General features: G+C 45.7%; 1 protein-coding gene across 2 annotated transcripts in view; it reads left to right on the plus strand.

Annotated features, from left to right (window-relative positions):
• The first annotated feature begins 1,366 nt into the window (after positions 1-1,366).
• The window catches only part of COMMD8 (COMM domain containing 8), a 48,099-nt gene continuing 29,027 nt past the window's right edge, over positions 1,367-20,438 (plus strand). Inside the window, exons 1-3 of one of the 2 annotated variants that reach the window (XM_040418910.1) lie at positions 1,367-1,484; positions 7,773-7,928; positions 11,670-11,822. In XM_040418910.1, the coding sequence (XP_040274844.1) occupies positions 1,419-1,484; positions 7,773-7,928; positions 11,670-11,822 (375 nt within the window). In that variant the 5' untranslated portion in view covers positions 1,367-1,418. Of the gene's footprint in view, positions 1,554-7,772; positions 7,929-11,669; positions 11,823-20,438 lie in introns of both variants that reach the window. The other variant, XM_040418909.1, reaches the window with a different exon arrangement.

The raw sequence follows: 20,438 nt of genomic DNA on the forward strand, positions 1-20,438 counted from the left end.
GCGGATCCGTTATGATTTCCCATAAACTTCTATTAAGGCGGAAAGCAAAACGGAATGCCTTTTAGAGGCTTCCGTTTTGCATTCTGTCATAATACAAATCTATGGGCAGCATAACCATGTTATAACGGAATCCAGAACGCAGATGTGAACCCACCCTAAAGCAGATACTACATACAGAGATACAGAGAAAGATATGTTAGATAAAAGATGATACATCGCTGTCTCTGTATCATAGCTGTAGTAATTAGATATCATTTTGCTCTGTACAGTACAATATGGATTGTACCCGGCTTGTACCATGGTCCCCGCACACAGTAATGCTCGGGGTGTAATAGCCCTGCACACAGTAATGCTCGGGGTGTAATAGCCCCGCACACAGTAATGCTCGGGGTGTAATAGCCCCGCACACAGTAATGCTCGGGGTGCGACAGCCCCGCACACAGTAATGCTCGGGGTGCGACAGCCCCGCACACAGTTAGGCTACGTCTACACGACGACATTTGTCGCGCGACAGATAGGGCACAACTACACTGCAACATTTGTCGCGCGACATTTTGTTGCACTAATGTCGCGCGACAATTTTTATAATGGCAGTCTATGGTGTCGCACTGCAACATGCAACATGCTGCGACTGCGACGCAACCGCCACAGAAAAATCCATCTCGAATAGACTGCCATTATAAAAATTGTCGCGCGACATTAATGCAACAAAATGTCGCGCGACAAATGTTGCCATGTAGACGTAGCCTAATACTCGGGGTGCGACAGCCCCGCACACATTAATGCTCGGGGTGTGCCCCGCACTCTTCATCACTTCTCCCGCAGCTCACCGGCCACTCACACTCCGGCCACAAATTACGTCCCAGCGCGCAAGCGCCGAGGGTAGTATAAATATCCATTTCGCAAGCGCTACTAACCCTTTGCTGGAGCTATTCTCGTATAGCTCCAGCAAAGGGTTAGCAGCGCTTGCGAAATGGATATTTATACTACCCTCGGCGCTTGCGCGCTGGGACGTAATTTTTCCCTACCCCAACACTGCGCAGGCGCGGATGGATTTTCAGGAGTTAACCGCGCTTGCGCAATGGGCCGTAATATTTCCCTAATGCGGCTCTCCGGCGCATGCGCAGTGTCCCGGTGTGCTGCTGAACTCAGTAAGATTTTCCCTAAAATATCCTTTTGCGCACGCGCAGATCGTCAAAACTAAGGTACGCCTCCACACGTCATTTGCGGTGCGAGAGGAAGATAGGAGGTAGCGAAATCTCACGAAGAAGGGTAATGTAACGTTACCCTCCCCTCCTGACAGCCAGCTGCTCACGTTCCGCCCTCGACCGGTCACATGACTCTAGCTGCCGCCTGTGATTGGCTGCTGGACTAGGAAGCGAAGGATCTGGTCATGTGATCGGAGCAGCGGTCTGGACATGGACGGTGCTGAAGAGGGGGGATTGGGGCTCATTGTGAAGCTGCCCTTAGCTCAGTGCCCGCAGGTAAGTCCACTGAGGAGACTGGCGGGCAGGGTTACTCAGGGCCTGCTGGGATTTGCAGTCCGTCCACAGGCGCCTTTCTTGTTTCATATGATCTTTACTGTACTACTATACTTATAGGTGACACACTGACCCGAAATGTAAGAATGCCCTACATTCCTAGGGTATGTTCACACAGCATAGTCCGCACATACATAAGGAGCGGTGGTAGTGGTCCTTATGGTGGCTATTGCCTGCCCCAGTGCAACCCTTCTTCCCCTCAGGGCACTACTCCCTGGATTTGGGGTCTACTGCCTGGTGGCGGCGGATGAGCAGCGGGGTGTAAGGCAGGAGAACAGGGGACCGGATATGGAGACCAATGGCCAGGCCGGCTTGGTGACAGTAGAGTCTCTCTTTTGTTGAGTAGATGATGGGGGTTACAGTACAAATACAAGCAGCAGGCACAGGTCTCAAGTAGTGCACATGGGTGGACGGCTGGGATAGTGGTCCTCCCCGAGTCTCTTTCCATTTCACCAAAGGCGTGCAATGTCTCTCAGTATTTCTCTGCAGTGCGGTCCGAGATGGGATAGCCGGTCCGTGTCAGCAATATAACCCAAACCACGTACACCATTTTGGGGTGTGTATGACTTTTTGATCATTTTTTTATTCAATTTTTTTGTGGGAGGTGAAGCAACAAAAAAAATGGCAAATTGGTCATTTTGCCTTGTTTTCTGTTTCGCCGTTTGCTGTATGAGATAAATAGAGTTATATTTTAATAGTATGGAAGTATTCGCATGCGGCAATTCCCGGCTTCGCACGGGTATATTTCATCTATTTCATTTAATGTTTGTGTGTGTCGTTAAGGCTACTTTCACACTAGCGTTCGGAGCGGGTCCGTCTGATGTTTCATCAGACGGATCCGCTCCTATAATGCAGACGTTTGCATCCGTTCAGAACGGATGCGTCTGCATTATAACTTAGAAAAATCTCTAAGTGTGAAAGTAGCCTGAGCGGATCTGTCCAGACTTTACATTGAAAGTCAATGGAGGCGGATCCGCTTGAAGATTGAGCCATATGGTGTCATCTTCAAACGGATCCGTCCCCATTGACTTACATTGTAAGTCTGGACGGATCCGCTTGCCTCCGCACGGCCAGGCGGACACCCGAAGGCTGCAAGCAGCGTTCAGGTGTCCGCTCACTGAGCGGAGCGGAGGCTGAACGCTGGCAGGCGAATGCATTCTCAGCGGATCCGCCTCCACTGAGAATGCATCAGGGCCAGACGGCTGCGTTCGGGGCCGCTTGTAAGCCCCTTCAAACGGAGCTCACGAGCGGACACCTGAACGCAGGTGTGAAAGTAGCCTAAAAGATATCAACAGTGTCCTCTACACTACAGCACCCCGCCCCCTTAACACTGACCCCCGCCACTTTAAAATGGGACCTCCACAGCAGCCCATCCCCTTAACTTTGACCTTCGCAGCAGCCCGCCCCTTTAACAGTGAGTTTCACAGCACCCCACTCCCTTGACAGTGACCTCCTCAGGGGACCGCCCCCTTAACAGTGACCTCTACAGCAGTTTCCCCTTTAATAGGGCCCCTTGCCCCCTTAACAGTGACCTCCACAGTGTCTGCCCCCTTAACAGTAACATCCTCAGTGAACGCTTCTTTAACAGTGACCTCCACAGCGCACTGCCCCTTTAACAGTGACCTCCACAGCGCACTGCCCCTTTAATGCTAGGGCTACATGACATGTCTCGCGCAACATTTTGTCTCAACTATTTTTATGATAGGCTGTGGTGTCGCACTGCGACATGGGACATGCTGCGACTGCAACACGACGGCTGCAAAAAATCCATCCAAGATGTAGCAGTCTAGTCGTGCGACTTATTGTCGTTGTGTAGCCCTAGCCTAAAGCTGACCTACAGCAGTGAAGGGGGTTGTTATGGAAAAATGGAGTAAAACTGTGTGTATGTGGAGACTAAGGGCCTGTGAGCTTCTAATGGCTGATAAGGGACATGTGACCCTGTGTATGGTAGTTGGGATATGAAGAGAAAGATTTGCAGGCTTCTATTGGCTAATGCAGGTAATTTTTTGGGGAATATCTCATGAACGGTACATCCTAGAGAGCTGAGACTCGGTCTAAAACCTTCCCGGACACCTGATGTACCTGTGTGCCAAATTTGGTGAAGATCGGTCTAGTCGTTTAGTCGCCCATAAAGAACAACACAGACATCGGGACAGACAGAAACTCATTGTGTACCGGCATGTTACCTCCACAGTATTCTTTCCCAGATAGTAAGTGATATGTCACCAAGTTTAGTAGAAATTGATCGATGAGTTTTTGAGTTACAGAGCAATATGTGGAGCAAAAACTGTTTGAGCAGCATACAAACTCCATGCGGCTGCTGGGTAGGGGCGTATGACCCCCACAAGATTTCTTTCCAGGTATTAAGCGATGTGTATACCAAGTTTCGTTGAAATCGATGGTTGCGTTTTTGAGTGATCACGGAACATACATATATACATACACACACACACATATATACCTATATATATATATATATATATATATATATATATATATACATATATATACATTTATCATATTTCTTCTCTCATAGACTCCAATTCACCAGCATTGAGATCTATGAGGATTACATTGTGTTCCTATGGCACTTAAGTGCGGCAGCTTCGGATCATTCAGGAGGGCTCGGGCTGCTGCACTCATCATCCGGCTCCCCCGATCTTGGATAAGGGGAGCCGGTGCACACAGACGGCGCAGGTGGGAAGTGGTTAAAAAGCTATTTTCTTCACAGACATAACTCTAAATAAATAGAATATTACTGAAACGAAAGGAAAAAAAAAAAAATCTACCAATCGCCATAAATAATATGTTCACTATATTGTACAGCTTATTGTGATTACAGGGATACAAATACTGTTTTGTGATATTTCAAGTATGTTACAAAAACTTTACTGCTTTTTGCTTTATTTTATTACAGTATATATATTTTTTTGTAACAATAACTGCAGAAAATTGAAACTTTTACCATAAATGAAAAAATCCAATTTTTATGCCATATCTTTTACTGTAAAGATCATTTTACAGATCCCAGTGAGATTTGAAGCCCAGACCTTCTGTAGAGTAATCAGCTGGCTTACCCCCTCCCCTATAGAAAAGCTATGCTGTGAAGATGGGATTTTTGTGCCTTAAAGTTTTACAGTTTTTTAGTGTTTTTGTTAATGAAATATCACAAAACACGATTTAGTATCCCTGTAATCATAATAATAATATAGTGAACATATTATTTATGGTGATTGGTAAACGTCGTAAATAAAAAAAAAAGGGGGAAATTCCTGATTGGAACCCTGGATCCAAGCCTGCTTAAAGCCCACCCTAAGGCCTCATGCACACGACTGTTGTTTTGGTCAGCATCCGAGCCGCAGTATTTGCGGCTTAGATGTGGACCCATTCACTTCAATGGGGCCGCAAAAGATGCGGACAGCACTCGTGTGCTATCCGCATCTGTTGCTCCGTTCCCTGGTCCGCCAAAAAAATGTAACCTGTCCTATTCTTGTCCGTTTTGCGGACAAGAATAGGCAGTTACATTAATGGCTGTCCATGCCATTCCGCAAATTGCGGAACGCACACGGACACCATCTGTGTTTTGCGGATCCGCAATTTGCGGACCACAAAACACACAATGGTGGTGTGCATGAGGCCTAAGACACATAATCATTGCTGACATCACATGTACAGGGCAGCTGCAGGAGAATGAGCAGAACACCGCCTTGAGAGGCAAGGTGATGCTGTGTCTACAGGGCAGAGCCTTACTATTCTTGCCACAGCTCTGATTAAGACGTGATGTTATCAGGATAGGGACCCAACATAGCGGAAAATGTCACGTGACCTCGATGGAGTACAGGAAAATGGAGCATTACAGATAATCACAATTAGTATTCTGTTGTTTCCTGTTAATTGATGCTGCAAATTGCAAAAACTGGACTACCCCCTTTAACCCTTTAGAAGTGAACCAGGGGGTTACTGCATATATAGCCTTTTATTTATTTTTTCAGTCAGAATTTGTTGCTTACTTGATAGGGTGCAGACTTTTTTGTGTGTGGATTTGAAGTAGCTGAAGTAGAAAAAACCTGATCTGTCAATTCTTGCTGTGGTTACCCCAGTGGTCACATGCAGAGTATCTCCACTGGATGGGGCTTGCGGATCTGCAGCATATAAAGGATTTCTGCCTGGGGACATTCATTAGGCAATTGCGTTGCAAGGGGCAGGGGGTGACAGAGGGAGTCCCACCCCCTTCTTCTGTCAGACTGCTTTCTCATTGACTGTGGATGGGTTAACTCTTTTTTTCTTTCTCGGTAGTTTACAGGTGTCAGCTGTATAACAGAGCCGGTACCAGCTGCATATAGAGCACACTCCGCTTCAGAGCCCACGCCATATTGTCCGCCATGCATTTCCCCCTTTTAAAGGGACTCTGTCACCACTTTCTAACCCCCCCTTTTAAAAGTATTGTTATCTCCATGGCGCCCCTGTGATTACAAAGGTGTTGTTAGAAGATAAATTCGCCGTCTCCTTTTGATAAAAAGAGCTTTTATCTAACCTGTCAATCTTCTTGATAAGGTGCCCAGGGCGTTTCTGTTGGTCTCAAGCTGCCGCCCGCCGCCGCCGCCGTTGGTGCCCAGCTCCTCCCCTGATGCTTTCAGCGCCGCCTGAATGTAATGAAATACGCCTCCGGCTCTCGCTCAGTGCCCCCTCCTCCTTTTCAAAGATCCCGCGCGTGCGCACAGGCCTGTGCCTGATGGGCCCGTGCGGACATTTACAATCAGCCTCATTGAGCGAAGTGCGCATGCGCGCACTTCGCTCAACCTCCTCATCAGACGAGCACTGCAGCCAGCTTTTCAAAGATCCCGCGCGTGCGCACAGGCCTGTGCCTGATGGGCCCGTGCGGACATTTACAATCAGCCTCATTGAGCGAAGTGCGCATGCGCGCACTTCGCTCAACCTCCTCATCAGACGAGCACTGCAGCCAGCTGGCTGCAGTGCTCGTCTGATGAGGAGGTTGAGCGAAGTGCGCGCATGCGCACTTCGCTCAATGAGGCTGATTGTAAATGTCCGCACGGGCCCATCAGGCACAGGCCTGTGCGCACGCGCGGGATCTTTGAAAAGGAGGAGGGGGCACTGAGCGAGAGCCGGAGGCGTATTTCATTACATTCAGGCGGCGCTGAAAGCATCAGGGGAGGAGCTGGGCACCAACGGCGGCGGCGGCGGGCGGCAGCTTGAGACCAACAGAAACGCCCTGGGCACCTTATCAAGAAGATTGACAGGTTAGATAAAAGCTCTTTTTATCAAAAGGAGACGGCGAATTTATCTTCTAACAACACCTTTGTAATCACAGGGGCGCCATGGAGATAACAATACTTTTAAAAGGGGGGGTTAGAAAGTGGTGACAGAGTCCCTTTAACACACCTTCCAACCATCCTGGATTTCAGCAGTTGTCTCACGGTCCTAGGACGGCTGAGATATATCTAAGATATACATTCTAAGGACACAGATCGAGCTGAATGTAGTGATCAAGCTGGTAGGCATCAGCTCCCTGCTGCGCCATAAAAGTAATATTAACCTAGCCCTGTTGAACAGAGAACATCCTGCTCTCCTCCACAGCCGGCGGGATGTGGTGACATCATCGCTCCTGCTGAGAGCGCACAGGCCAAGGAATAGGCCCGGGCATCATGACGTCACCACATCACGCCTGCTGTGAGGTAGAGCTTGATGTTCTCAATCATCGGAGGAACAGGGCTAGGTGAGTATTACTTTTTATCAACACTAAGGGTCTACACTGCTGTTCGGGGGCATAACTACCGTGTGATGGCAGTAAAGGGACTGGGTGAGACTGGGAGGAGTTAGAGCCATGACTTGGCATACCTGCTGTTGTCCCTCCTCGGATTGTTCAGAAGTTTTGATGTAACGGTATGTAGACACCACAGTGTGTCATTTTATACCGCCAACATCTGCCTAGGATAGCACCTTTCGCAATGTACAGGGTGAAATATGTGGCATAGCCTCAGCATTTCTGAAATGAAATCCCCCCGCTAACCCTGCACGATTTGGTGTGGATTTTACTGCTTTACATTTCGGCCTGATAGACTGTGCATTGTCCGTTTTCCGAAGCAGACCGCTACGTGTGGCTGTACTCTAAATGGTGGGAGGAATACATTATACAAAAAAAAAAGGTTAATCTGAGATAATCAACCGTAAAACCTTTTTTTTCATGAGCTTCTCCTGTAATTTCTTTTTTAGTTCCTTCACAAAGTTATCGATGGCGTTTGTGGCAGGGCGCAGCCTCGATTTCAGGACTATGGCAGCATCTGGAACTTGAGGGAATGGCTGGCGGTCTTAGAGGACATCACCGCTTTTATTAAAACTACTGTTGGCAAAGATGGCGCCTCAGATGAGGTAAGTAGCCGCGGTTTATTAGTTCACCTTGAATTACGGGAAGAAAGAGGACCCATCACCTCTCCTGACATGTCTGTTTTAGTACATAATTGTATTCCATGTGAAATTACCATTATGGAACATTTATTCTTATGAGTCTCTTGAGCCGTTACTCTATTATTCCTGCTAGAAGTTTAGGAATAAAGGTCCATCGGAGTGTTACCAGTTATCAGTGTCCAACCAGTGCAGCCAGTGGCAGACTATGCAGGAACACACCCTCGATAGGTAACACCAGATCGACCTGTATTCATACACTTCTAGTAGGAATAACAGAGGAATGGTACAATATAGAGTCATAAGAATAGATGCTCCAGAAATGTTATTACATTGAAATGTCGGAATGCAAGTAGTTCCTAAAACTGACACGTCAGGAGAGGTGGCAGGTTGCCTTTAGAGGGGAAATATGGACAATTGGTAGATGTGTGCGCCTGAATTGAGGTAGAAGGGCAATAAATAAATAAAAAGCCGTAAAGTGGGGCTGTACAACTTTTTTACACCAAAAGTGCAGTGAGTTATAATAAATGACACCTAGTATTGGTAAATCTGGCCGATGGCCTTAGAGGGGTTGCCCTTTTTAAGTGATGGATAGGCCATCAGTAGCTGATCAGCAGGAACACCTCGCATCCCTGCCGAACATCTGTTTTTTGTAGGCACTAGAACTACACAGCACTGTCTACAATGTAGTGGGCCGCACTCGCAACTGCTGTGCAGCTCCCATTGACTTCAATGGGAGCAGCATTGCAGTGACAAACACGGTCCATGCTAGTGCTGTGTAGTTGCGGTGCTGACTTCCAGTGACGGAGCTACACAGAACAGCTGATCGGTGTGGCTGCGGGTTATCCCCCTCCAATCAGCTACTGATGGCCTAACCTGAGGATAGGCCATCACTTAAAAAAGGCTGGACCGCCCCATTTAAGAGAGGAAATCCAAACTATGTTCCTATGTTGTTTGAGAAATTTTTATGTCACTATACGCCATTTATTTCCCTAAGTTAGTCTGTTACTGTGGTGACTAGAGATGAGCGAATCGAATCCTACGAATTTCCTCGTGCTTCGTGTAAGCGAATCGATTTAACCTGAAATGGTGTAAAAAACAAAAAAGAAATCATACTTACCACCTCCATTTGCTCGCGACGGGCCGCCAGCCGCCATCTTGATTGAAGATCTCGGCCGAAATCCTGTGCGTGGTGACGTCATACGTTGGCCGGCATGATGACGTAATCTCGCGCCAAGCATATGAAGGCGGTAAGTTTGATTTAACGCGGCATCTGAGGGGTACAATGACGAGGGTCGGCGCTATCGCTGCTCCTTGTCATTGCACCCACTACTTAAAAAAAAATGCTCACGAAGCGAATTTTTTTTGTAAAATTCGGCGAATCAGCTGAATCAAACTTTTGAAAAATTCGCTCATCTCCAGTGGTGACATTTCCAGGTGGACGACCGATGACTCCAGTTCTGCTGCTTTGTAGCCAGCTGTAGTCGTATCTGGCCCCAACTGGCATTGTCATTGGATATTGGCCTTCCCCACTGCTTCACATGGCAGATCTGCTTGTTTCTATTAACTCCTTAACAGACCTCAATACGCTTTTTTAGGCTAAAAACCGCATTGGACATCTGCAGCATAAACTGAGATGCTGCAGACTTAAAATCTGCACCGCAGGTTAATTTACTCTGCAGATTTCTTTTATGCAGCATGTGAGTGAGATTTCTCAAAATCTCATAAACTTGGTCGGTAAGCAATGGGGTTCTCTGGGAATTCATAAAATAAAGTTACTGAAAATACTTAAATATTACTTTATTATCAATATATTCATAAATAAAATGGCCACCGTCCTATTGGTACACACAAAACCTGTCCTAACTACACAGCAGGACAAGTTACTTCAGGACACTGATCTAAAGAGCTGCCTCATCCTCTTCTCTGCTTGTCAGGGATTATGATCCTGAATACAGGTGATAAGATCTGCAGCTGAATCTCTGTAGGAACGGAGTTCATGAGAAGACATAACGCGGTTATGTTTTGGGGCTGCTTTGCTTCATCTGGCACAGTGTGTCTTGAATCTTTGCAAGGTATATTGAAATCTCAAGACTATCAAGGAATTCGGGGGTGAAATGTCCAGTGTCTGAAAGCTTGGTCTCTAAGCTAAAAACATCCAAGAATGGCTTGGACAATTCTGAAGTGGCCTTCCTATTGAACGTACGTGGAAGGAGCTGAAACATGCAGTCTGGAGAAGGCACCTTCAAACCTGAGACAGCTGTTTGCTCACCAGGTGTTGAGCAAAATACCTGTGGACAGGTGTGAAGTCATTGAGAGTTACAAGAATCGCGTGATTGCCTCAAAAGGTTGTGGAACAAAATATAAAATTAAGATTACCATCATTTTTGTCCAGGCCAGTTTCATTAGTTTGTTTTATAAATTTTTCTGTTGAACCATGGACATGGACTCGCGGGGCAGGGATGTAATATTACCACTTTGGTGCGGCCTCATCTGGAATACGCAGTCCAGTTCTGGGCACCAGTCCATAGAAAGGACGCACTGCAGCTGGAAAAAGTACAGAGGAGAGCGACTAAACTGATAAGGGGCATGCCTCCGACTGGAGAAGAAAAAGTTCAGTCTCCGGAAGCGTCAAAGCTGCTTAAGGGTCCATTCACATGTCTGCAAAATGGGTCCGCATCCGTTCCGCAATTTTGCAGAACAGGTGCGGACCCATTCATTTTCAAAGGGGCCGGAATGTGCTGTCCACATCCGCATTTGTGGATCCGCAAAAAAATAGAACATGTCCTATTCTTGTCCGCAATTGCTGTGGTCACAGCAGGAACAGTAGATGGTTTCAAAAAGGGTTTAGACGAATTCTTAAAAGTAAAAAACATCAATGCTTATGAATACGTGTAGAAATCTGAGTCTCACTTCCTTCTGGGGTTCGCGTCCCCACCTATCCCTTGGTTGAACTTGATGGACGTTTGTCTTTTTTCAACCGTATTAACTATGTAACCACAATTCACAAGCAATGGGGGAGATTGATCAAAATTGGTGCAAAGAAAAACTGGCTTTGTTTCCCACAAGAACCAATCAGCTTCCACCTTTCATTTTTCAGAGCACCTTTGCAAAATGATAGCAGCAATCTGTTTGGTTGCTATGGGAAACTAGGCCAGTTTTCCCCTTGCACCTATTTTGATAAATCTCCCCAATGTCCGATTTGTATTTGTTGATTTTTATTTATTATTACTAGGGATGAGCGAACTTCAAGTTTTCAAGCTTGTGTTCGAGTATATGCTGAAATGCGTTATGGATTCCGTTACCACGGACCATAACGCAATTTAAGGACAGAACCCATAACGGAATGCCTTCAGAGGCATTCCGTCATAATAGAGGTCTATGACCTGCGTAACGGATCTGTCTGGTTTGCGTTATGCAGGAGTCCTCTCCTGCATAACAGAAGTGTACGGATTGCAAAGCGCAATAGGATAGGAACAGGATTGGAACTGTGCCCATGATTTGTGCCGTAAGCTCACACTTGGGCCTCTGACAGCTATCGTCGTCGGCCGTATTGGAGGTCAGCGCTGCCTCTTCTGCCATGCAGTTTCTTTGCTCTTCTTTGGCAGGTATCAATATGCAAGAACTGCATATGTACAGGATTGCTGCTGCATACCATCGTTCTGGATGTGTCCAAATACATTTCTATTTCTTTTCTTGCCTTTAAAGATTTCTAAGGAGCTAAGCGGATTAAATCCAGAATATCAGGAAATGATTATCAGGTGCATGACAAGTAGAAGACCTGAAATTAAAGATGCCTTGGTGGAGAGGGCATGCGCTATGTCATCTGCATATTTGAAAGATTTTGACTGGCAACTCAAGGTGTGTGCTTCTTTTTGGTATCATATGTATGTACTTATTTCATTATTGTATGCTTTTTTTAGACTGCAAAACTCACATATTTTGTCTAAAGCCTCTGTTAAAACGGTTTTTGTGAATAGTTAAAGGGATTGTCTTATGTGGATATTTATGGCATAGCATATACACAGGATATGCCAGAAATGTCACCCAACCTGCTCCTGCCGCAAAAACAGGCCCCTTGCATCACCAGTTTAACTGTCATACTTGGCATCTCCACTAGTCAGAGCAGGCCTCCCCTCTACTTCCCCAAAAGTCAGAGCAGGCCTCCCCTCTACTTCCCCAAAAGTCAGAGCAGGCCTCCCCTCTACTTCCCCAAAAGTCAGAGCAGGCCTCCCCTCTACTTCCCCAAAAGTCAGAGCAGGCCTCCCCTCTACTTCCCCAAAAGTCAGAGCAGGTCTCCCCTCTACTTCCCCAAAAGTCAGAGCAGGCCTCCCCTCTACTTCCCCAAAAGTCAGAGCAGGCCTCCCCTCTACTTCCCCAAAAGTCAGAGCAGGTCTCCCTTCTACTTCCCCAGTAGTCCCAGCAGGCCTCCCTTCTACTTCCCCAGTAGTCCCAGCAGGCCTTCCCTCTACTTCCCCAGTAGTCCCAGCAGGCCTCCCCTCTACTTCCCCAAAAGTCAGAGCAGGCCTCCCCTCTACTTCCCCAAAAGTCAGAGCAGGCCTCCCCTCTACTTCCCCAAAAGTCAGAGCAGGTCTCCCTTCTACTTCCCCAGTAGTCCCAGCAGGCCTCCCTTCTACTTCCCCAGTAGTCCCAGCAGGCCTCCCCTCTACTTCCCCAGTAGTCCCAGCAGGCCTCCCCTCTACTTCCCCAGTAGTCCCAGCAGGCCTCCCCTCTACTTCCCCAGTAGTCCCAGCAGGCCTCCCCTCTACTTCCCCAGTAGTCCCAGCAGGCCTCCCCTCTACTTCCCCAGTAGTCCCAGCAGGTGTTCCCTCCACTAGTGATCACAGCAGTAAATCCCCTCTGCTCCCCTTCTTCTACAGGCAGATAGAGCAGGACCATTGACATTCCTGGCTTCTGTTTGTTACAGTGCATGTTCGTATCAGGCTATGTATCTATAAAACGACTTTATTCACAGAAACTGACATACAAATCTTCATTGAGTCTAGAACTGGTCAGTTGGTTTCATACTGATTTCTCCAATGATTATTGGATTCCACATAAAGAGGTTTGCCATTCTGAAATCACCAAGATTGAGCTTAGTAAATGGATTTTCTTACAAATGTAACTGAGTTGGTCTTGCTGACGTGCAGACATATGGCTCGCTTCCACCCTCCTCTGTCTCAGTAATAGCCCCTTGTAATTACACAGATGGTCAGGGTCTTCTGGAGTCTGAGAAGCCTTTACACCTGCAAAATGCAATTATAGCAAATGTGTTCCTACAAAGAGGATACTCATTAACTTAATTTGAAAACAGCGTGCACCACGTGTTGTAACATACAGGGGCGAGCCGCAGCACTCCAAGCTACTGGAAAGAAATGCCGGGAAAAGCAGCGGAAAGCCTGGTGTTATTTGCAATGGTCTTCAGTGTGATGGCTCTCAGACAGTTGGGAGGTGTAGAAGACTGTCTGCAAGCAACACAGAATTTTTTTTCTTTTTAACTCAGTTTAAAGGGGTTATCTGGTAAATTATATTGATGACCTATCTTTCCAGGTGTCGGACGCCCGCCGACCAGCTGTTGTGACGTCACCATACAACGGTCACATGGCTTAGTTGCTACTCGGCCCCATTGTGGTGAATGGAGCTGAGCTGCGATGCCAATGACTGCCACTGTACAATGTACGGCGCTGCGCACACCAGAGCTCCAGTGAGAGTGGCAGCTCACTATAACAGCTGATCGGCGGGGGTGCCGGGACTCGGACCCCCTTTGATGTGATAATGGCCTAGGTCTGTGATGGCTAACCTCCGTCACTCCAGCTGTGGTAAAACTACGACTCCCAAGATGCTTGGCTCTTCTCAGAACTCCATGGAAATGAATGGAGCATGCTGGGAGTCGTAGTTTCACCACAGCTGGAGTGCTGAAGGTTAGCCATCACTGGCCTAGGTCATCATTACCTGGATATCTTTTTTTTTTTAATAGATCTGCCTCATTGTCTTCAGCTTGATCCTAGAATCGAATGAGGATTCTGCAGAATGGTACGCTAGTGCAACAGTTTTTTTTCAAACCATGGCTTAAATATTAAGTAATAATCAACATTCGTCAGTCCGTCATCAACAGAAAAAGAAGAATAGGTTCCCCCCAACCCCCCCGAAATATGCAAATATTTGCCCAAACTTACAAAGCCTAGAGTAAGGAACTTGGATACATATTTGGATATTCTTGTGTAGGGGTCTGGTTGAGGGTATGTGCTCATCATGGCACCCCTCTGTATATGCCATTTTAGTGGTTTTAACTTTTTCAGCCCTTTTTTTTTATGTCACTGATGTAATAAACATTTGGAGAAGGTGAGATCTGCACACCCGTTTTAAACTTGGGTGCTCATAGAGGACCGTAGTCAATGTATATCTCAAAATGATCTATGGCACACCAAAGATTTGTCTTGCAAACATCCTGTACATCTTTACATAATCAATTGTCATCCAGATATAGAGACTAAATAAGTAGATTATTGGCCATATAAAAAGTCCCAACGTTTCGGTCAAAACTGACCTTTTTAAAGGCATCTGAGAAATATATTAATAGCAAACATGAAGTATTGGAAACACAAAAGATCATGTCCATAGGGCAAGTGGCTAATAAACATAGTGGTTAATAAACAGTCATATATACTTATATGCATATTAATTAATATACTGTAGAAAAATACTATATAACATCATATCCATAGTAGGTTTACTAGCCACTTGCCCTACACTTATGGACATGATCTTTTGTGTTTCCAATACTTCATGTTTGCTATTTAATATATTTTTCAGATGCCTTGAAAAAGGTCAGTTTTGACCGAAACGTTGGGACTTTTTATATGGCCAATAATCTACTTATATAGTCTCTATATCTGGATGACAATTGATTATGTAAAGATATACAGGATGTATTTAGGGTACTTTCACACTAGCGTTGTTCGAATCCGGCGGGCAATTCCGTCGCCGGAAGTGCCCGCCGGATCCGGGAAAAACGTGTGAAAACGGATTACATTTGATTCCTGATCAAGATTTTGATCACAATGAAAAAAATGCATTGGAAAAAACGGATCCGCCATTTATGGACTTTAACTTTTTCTGCACATTTTTCGGGTTTAACATGCAAAAGCCGGATCCGGTTTGACGGAACACACGGCGCCGGATCCGGCGTTAATGCAAGTCAATGGGAAAAATGCCGGATCCGGCGTTCAGTCAAAGTGTTCCGGACTTTTGGCCGGAGGTAAAAATACAACATGCTACGGTTTTCTAAAAAGCCTGATCAGTAAAAGACTGAACTGAAGACATCCTGAACGGATTGCTCTCCATTCAGAATGCATGGGGATAAAACTGATCAGTTCTTTTCCGGATTTGAGCCTCTAGGACGGAACTCAGCGCCGGAAAAGAAAAACGCTAGTGGGAAAGTACCCTAAAGCACCACTTTGCAAGACAAATCTTTGGTGTGGCATAGATCATTTTGAGATATACATTGATGTAATAAAGACTACATATTCTTCAGCTTTTTCTCAAAGCATAAACGAGTAATAACAAGTGGGCACGTTTAGTAATTGATTAAGTGGCCGCATGGTTTGGTGGGTGAAATAACTGATTTGTGGAAAAATCATGCACCCACTTGCACAACCAGTTTGAAGACGGTTCTTGGCTGCCTTATCCACTAGGAGCAGTGGCGTACCTACCATATAGGCAGACCACGCAGCTGCTATGGGGCCCGTGAGAAAGAGGGGCCCGAAGTGGAGGAGAGGCCCCGCCCCCTAATTGCTCCTGTTTATCTTTCTAAAGCTAAAGGACCTTTGAGGATGTCATCAGAGGTCCTGTAAGGGAACTGCACAGTGTAAAGTGTAGTTCCCAGGTTAGAACAGTGCATCTGCCAGGACCTGTGATGACATCATCTTCAACATCACAGGTCCTGCAGAATCTAGCAAAGGAACTGCATCAAAAATGGTGTAGTTCCTAGGTTTCAAAGGTATATCTGCCAGGACCTGTGATGACATCATCACAGGTCCTTCAACCCCTAACAGCAAGTATTAGAAGTTCACAAGCAGCTCTGCATTGATCCATACAGACTGGAATGGAGTGGTAAGAGGAGGTCCTCCACTTTCCATCATTTACCCCCCCCCCCCATGCCCTGTTTTTACTCATTGCTCACTCATGTATAATACTTCAGACAGTTGCATTGACCACTACCTCATGTACCTCACACACACAGTGACCATAATGTATAACTGACCACATATTTCTGTAAACACTGCATCTACAGTATTATACCTCCTATGTCTCACATCAATACACTGCTCTGTGTGTGTATATTAGGGCTGCACGATATGGGAATTTTGTGTGATTTGCGATTAGGGCCCTAAAAATTGCGATAACGGTATGCGATGCGATATTTTAAGGGAATTGTGCTAGAGGTCTATTTGCTTGGATTTTCCCATATGAGCCGCTGATGCGGCTGGGTATGACATAGTTATGGGGGATCTGTGGATGGAGCTGTTATGTGGGGGATCTGTGGATGACGCTGTTATGTGGGAGATCTGTGGAGGACGCTGTTATGGGGGATCTGTGGATGACGCTGTTATGTGGGAGATCTGTGGATGACGCTGTTATGTGGGAGATCTGTGGATGACGCTGTTATGTGGGGGATCTGCGGAGGACACTGTTATGGGGGACCTGCGGGGGGACACTGTTATGGGGGACCTGCGGGGGACACTGTTATGGGGGACCTGCGGGGGACACTGTTATGGGGGACCTGCGGGGGACACTGTTATGGGGGACCTGCGGGGGACACTGTTATGGGGGACACTGTTATGGGGGACCTGCGGGGGACACTGTTATGGGGGACCTGCGGGGGACACTGTTATGGGGGACCTGCGGGGGACACTGTTATGGGGGACCTGCGGGGGACACCGTTATGGGGGACCTGCGGGGGACACCGTTATGGGGGACACCGTTATGGGGGACCTGCGGGGGACACCGTTATGGGGGATGTGTGCTATGACACATGGGGCCACGAGGGGGGCCAGCATAAGACACACATATAGCATCTTATGCTGGTCCCCCTCATGGCCCTATGTGTCCCCTCATGTGTCCTAAACTGCGCACATAACTCTCCTATTCATAAAATGGCCAGCCTCTGTACTTTCACTATGAATGCACTCACACTGCAGAGAGCGGCAGCGAGCGAGCCGGCCAGCGCGTGACTGACGTCACTGTCACGCTCCTCCCACTTAATTCAGGAAGCAGGAGCGTGACTAAGTGACGTCAGTCACGCGCCGGCCGGCCGCCTCGCTCGCTCCCACTCGCTGCAGTGCATTAATCGTGAAAGTAAGTACAGAGGCTGGCCATTTTATCAATAGGACAGAGGACATTTTATCAATAGGGGCCCCTTCATATATAATCGTGGCATTTTCGGGTCGGCCGAATCGCCAAATCGCATTTGCCGATTATCGCGATTCGATTATCTTTGCGTTATATCGTGTGTGTGTGTGTGTGTGTGTGTGTGTGTGTGTGTGTGTATATATATATATATATATATATATATATATATATATATATATATAGATAAAGAAAGACACCGCGGCACATCCGTTTAGTGAAAAGAGTGAGACCCTTTATTCACCCAGCATGGGTGAATAAAGGGTCTCACTCTTTTCACTAAACGGATGTGCCGCGGTGTCTTTCTTTATCTACACTGTACACCTTGGTAAGGTGTTTCCACTGCTGGCACCCTAACTTCTTATACTGAGGAGTGCTGCCTTGAACTTTCCTTTCTATATATATATATATATATATATATATATATATATATATATATATATATATATATATATATATACACACTGCATATATTACACAGTATTATACATGCAATATGTACAGATATATAGTATATACAGCAGTGTACTGATATGTGAGGTACGAGGTATATTATATGCAGTGTGTACAGGTATATAGTATATACAGCAGTGTACTGATATGTGAGGTACGAGGTATAATAGATGCAGTGTGTACAGATATATAGTATATACAGCGGTGTACTGATATGTGAGGTACGAGGTGTCAATACACTGCTGTATTTACTATATACCTGGGGGCCCAATTTTAGATTCCTGCTATGGGGCCCAGTGATTTTTATGTACGCCCCTGACTAGGAGTTATTGTCTGTCATGCTACAGAGACAGGGATTCTGCAGCTCTGGCACTGGTAGACTTCATACATCCTCACTACCTTCTTACACTGCAGAGACTGTTTCCCAAGGAGGGTTTAGGCCTCTTTCACACGGGCGAGTTTTCCGCGCGGATGCGATGTGGGAGGTGAACGCATTGCACCCGCACTGAATACCGACCCATTCATTTCTATGGGGCTGTTAAGATGAGCGGTGATTTTCACGCATCACTTATGCGTTGCGTGAAAATCTCAGCATGCTCTATATTCTGCGTTTTTCATGCAACGCAGCCCCCATAGAAGTGAATGGGGTTGCGTGAAAATCGCAAGCATCCGCAAGCAAGTGCGGATGCGGTGCGATTTTCACGCATGGTTGCTAGGTGACAGTCTATAAGGTCATGGTTATAAGGGAAAATAATAGCATTCTGAATACAGAATGCTTAGTAGGTGATCAATTGAGGGTTAAAAAAATAAAATAAATAAACTCACCTTCTCCTCTTGTTCGCGTAGTTCCCGGTCTCTTCTTTACTTCTTAAAAGATGAACTATCGGCTAGGACCTGTGGTGACGTCAGATCACATGCTCCAATCACATGGTCCATCACCACGGTGATGGACCATGTGATTGGAGCATGTGATCTGACGTCACCAAAGGTCCTTTAGCCCACAGCTCATCATTAAAGAAGTAAAGAAGAGACCGGGAACTACGCGAACAAGAGGAGAAGGTGAGTTCATTTATTTTATTTTTTTTTACCCTCAATTGATCACCTACTAAGCATTCTGTATTCAGAATGCTATTATTTTTCCTTATAACCATGTTATAAGGGAAAATAATACGATCTACACAACCCCGATCCCAAGCCCGAACTTCTGTGAAGAAGTTCGGGTTTGGGTACCAAACATGCGTGATTTTTCTCACGCGAGTGCAAAACGCATTACAATGTTTTGCACTCGCGCGGAAAAATCGCAGGTGTTCCCGCAACGCACCCGCACCTTTTCCCACAACGCCCGTGTGAAAGAGGCCTTAGAGTAGGTTCTCATCTATACAAGGTTCCCTTGTCTTGGTGGGTGGACACAAATTAATGTCATTAAAATATCTGGTAAGACTTCATTTTCATTTACCGTGTTTTTCGCTTTATATAGATGTACCAGACTATGAGAGGCACCCCAGGTTTAGACAATATAAAATTAGAAAAAAATTTTTTTCTAGGTCCTAAAGCTCTGCTATACACACCATCACTGCCATACACAGATACCGCTCTGCTACCCTCATACAGTTCTGTTACACACATACAGGTCTGCTACATACATATACACATACAACACTGCTACACACATGTACACCCATACAGTTCTGTAACACGTACAGCTCTGCTACACCCATACACACATGCAGACTGCTACACATACACACACCATCTTTAACCCCTTTAGTACCGAGCCACTTTTCACCTTAAATCCTGATTTTTGCAAATCTGACGTGTCACTTTATGTGGTAATAACTTTGGAACGCTTTTACTTATCCAAGCCATTCTGAGATTGTTTTCTCGTGACAGATTGTACTTCATGATAGTGGTAAATTTCAGTCAATATTTTTCATTTTTATAAAAAATATAAAAAATACAAAATTTGCTTTTAAAACAGATAGTGATACCTCATATAATAGTTATTACATTACATTTCCCATATGTCTACTTCATGTTTGGATCATTTTGGGAATTACATTTTATTTTTTGGGGACGTTAGAAGGTTTAGAAGTTTAGAAGCGAATCTTGAACTTTTTCTGAAAATTTCCAAAACCCACTTTTTAAGGACCAGTTTTGGTCTGAAGTCACTTTGTGAGGCTTACATAATAGAAACTACACCCCTCAAGGTATTCAAAACTGATTTTACAAACTTTGTTAACTCTTTAGGTGCTCCACAAGAGTTATTGGCAAATGGAGATGAAATTTCTGAATTTCACTTTTTGGGCAGATTTTCCATTTTAATAAAGTTTTCCAGTAACAAAGCAAAGGTTAACAGCCAAACAAAACTTATTTATTGTCCTGATTCTTTAGTTTACAGAAACACCCCATATGTGGTCGTAAACTGCTGTACAGGCACACAGCAGGGCGCAGAAGGAAAGGAGCGCCATATGGTTTTTGGAGGGCAGATTTCACTGGGATTATTTTTAGTTGCCATGTCACATTTGAAGACCCCCTAGTGTAGAAACTCCAAAAAAGTGACCCTATTTTGGAAGCTACGGGATAAGGTGGCAGTTTTGTTGGTGATAATTTAGGGTA

This window comes from Bufo bufo, chromosome 2 (assembly GCF_905171765.1).
Source record: "Bufo bufo chromosome 2, aBufBuf1.1, whole genome shotgun sequence".
Lineage (NCBI taxonomy): Eukaryota > Metazoa > Chordata > Amphibia > Anura > Bufonidae > Bufo > Bufo bufo.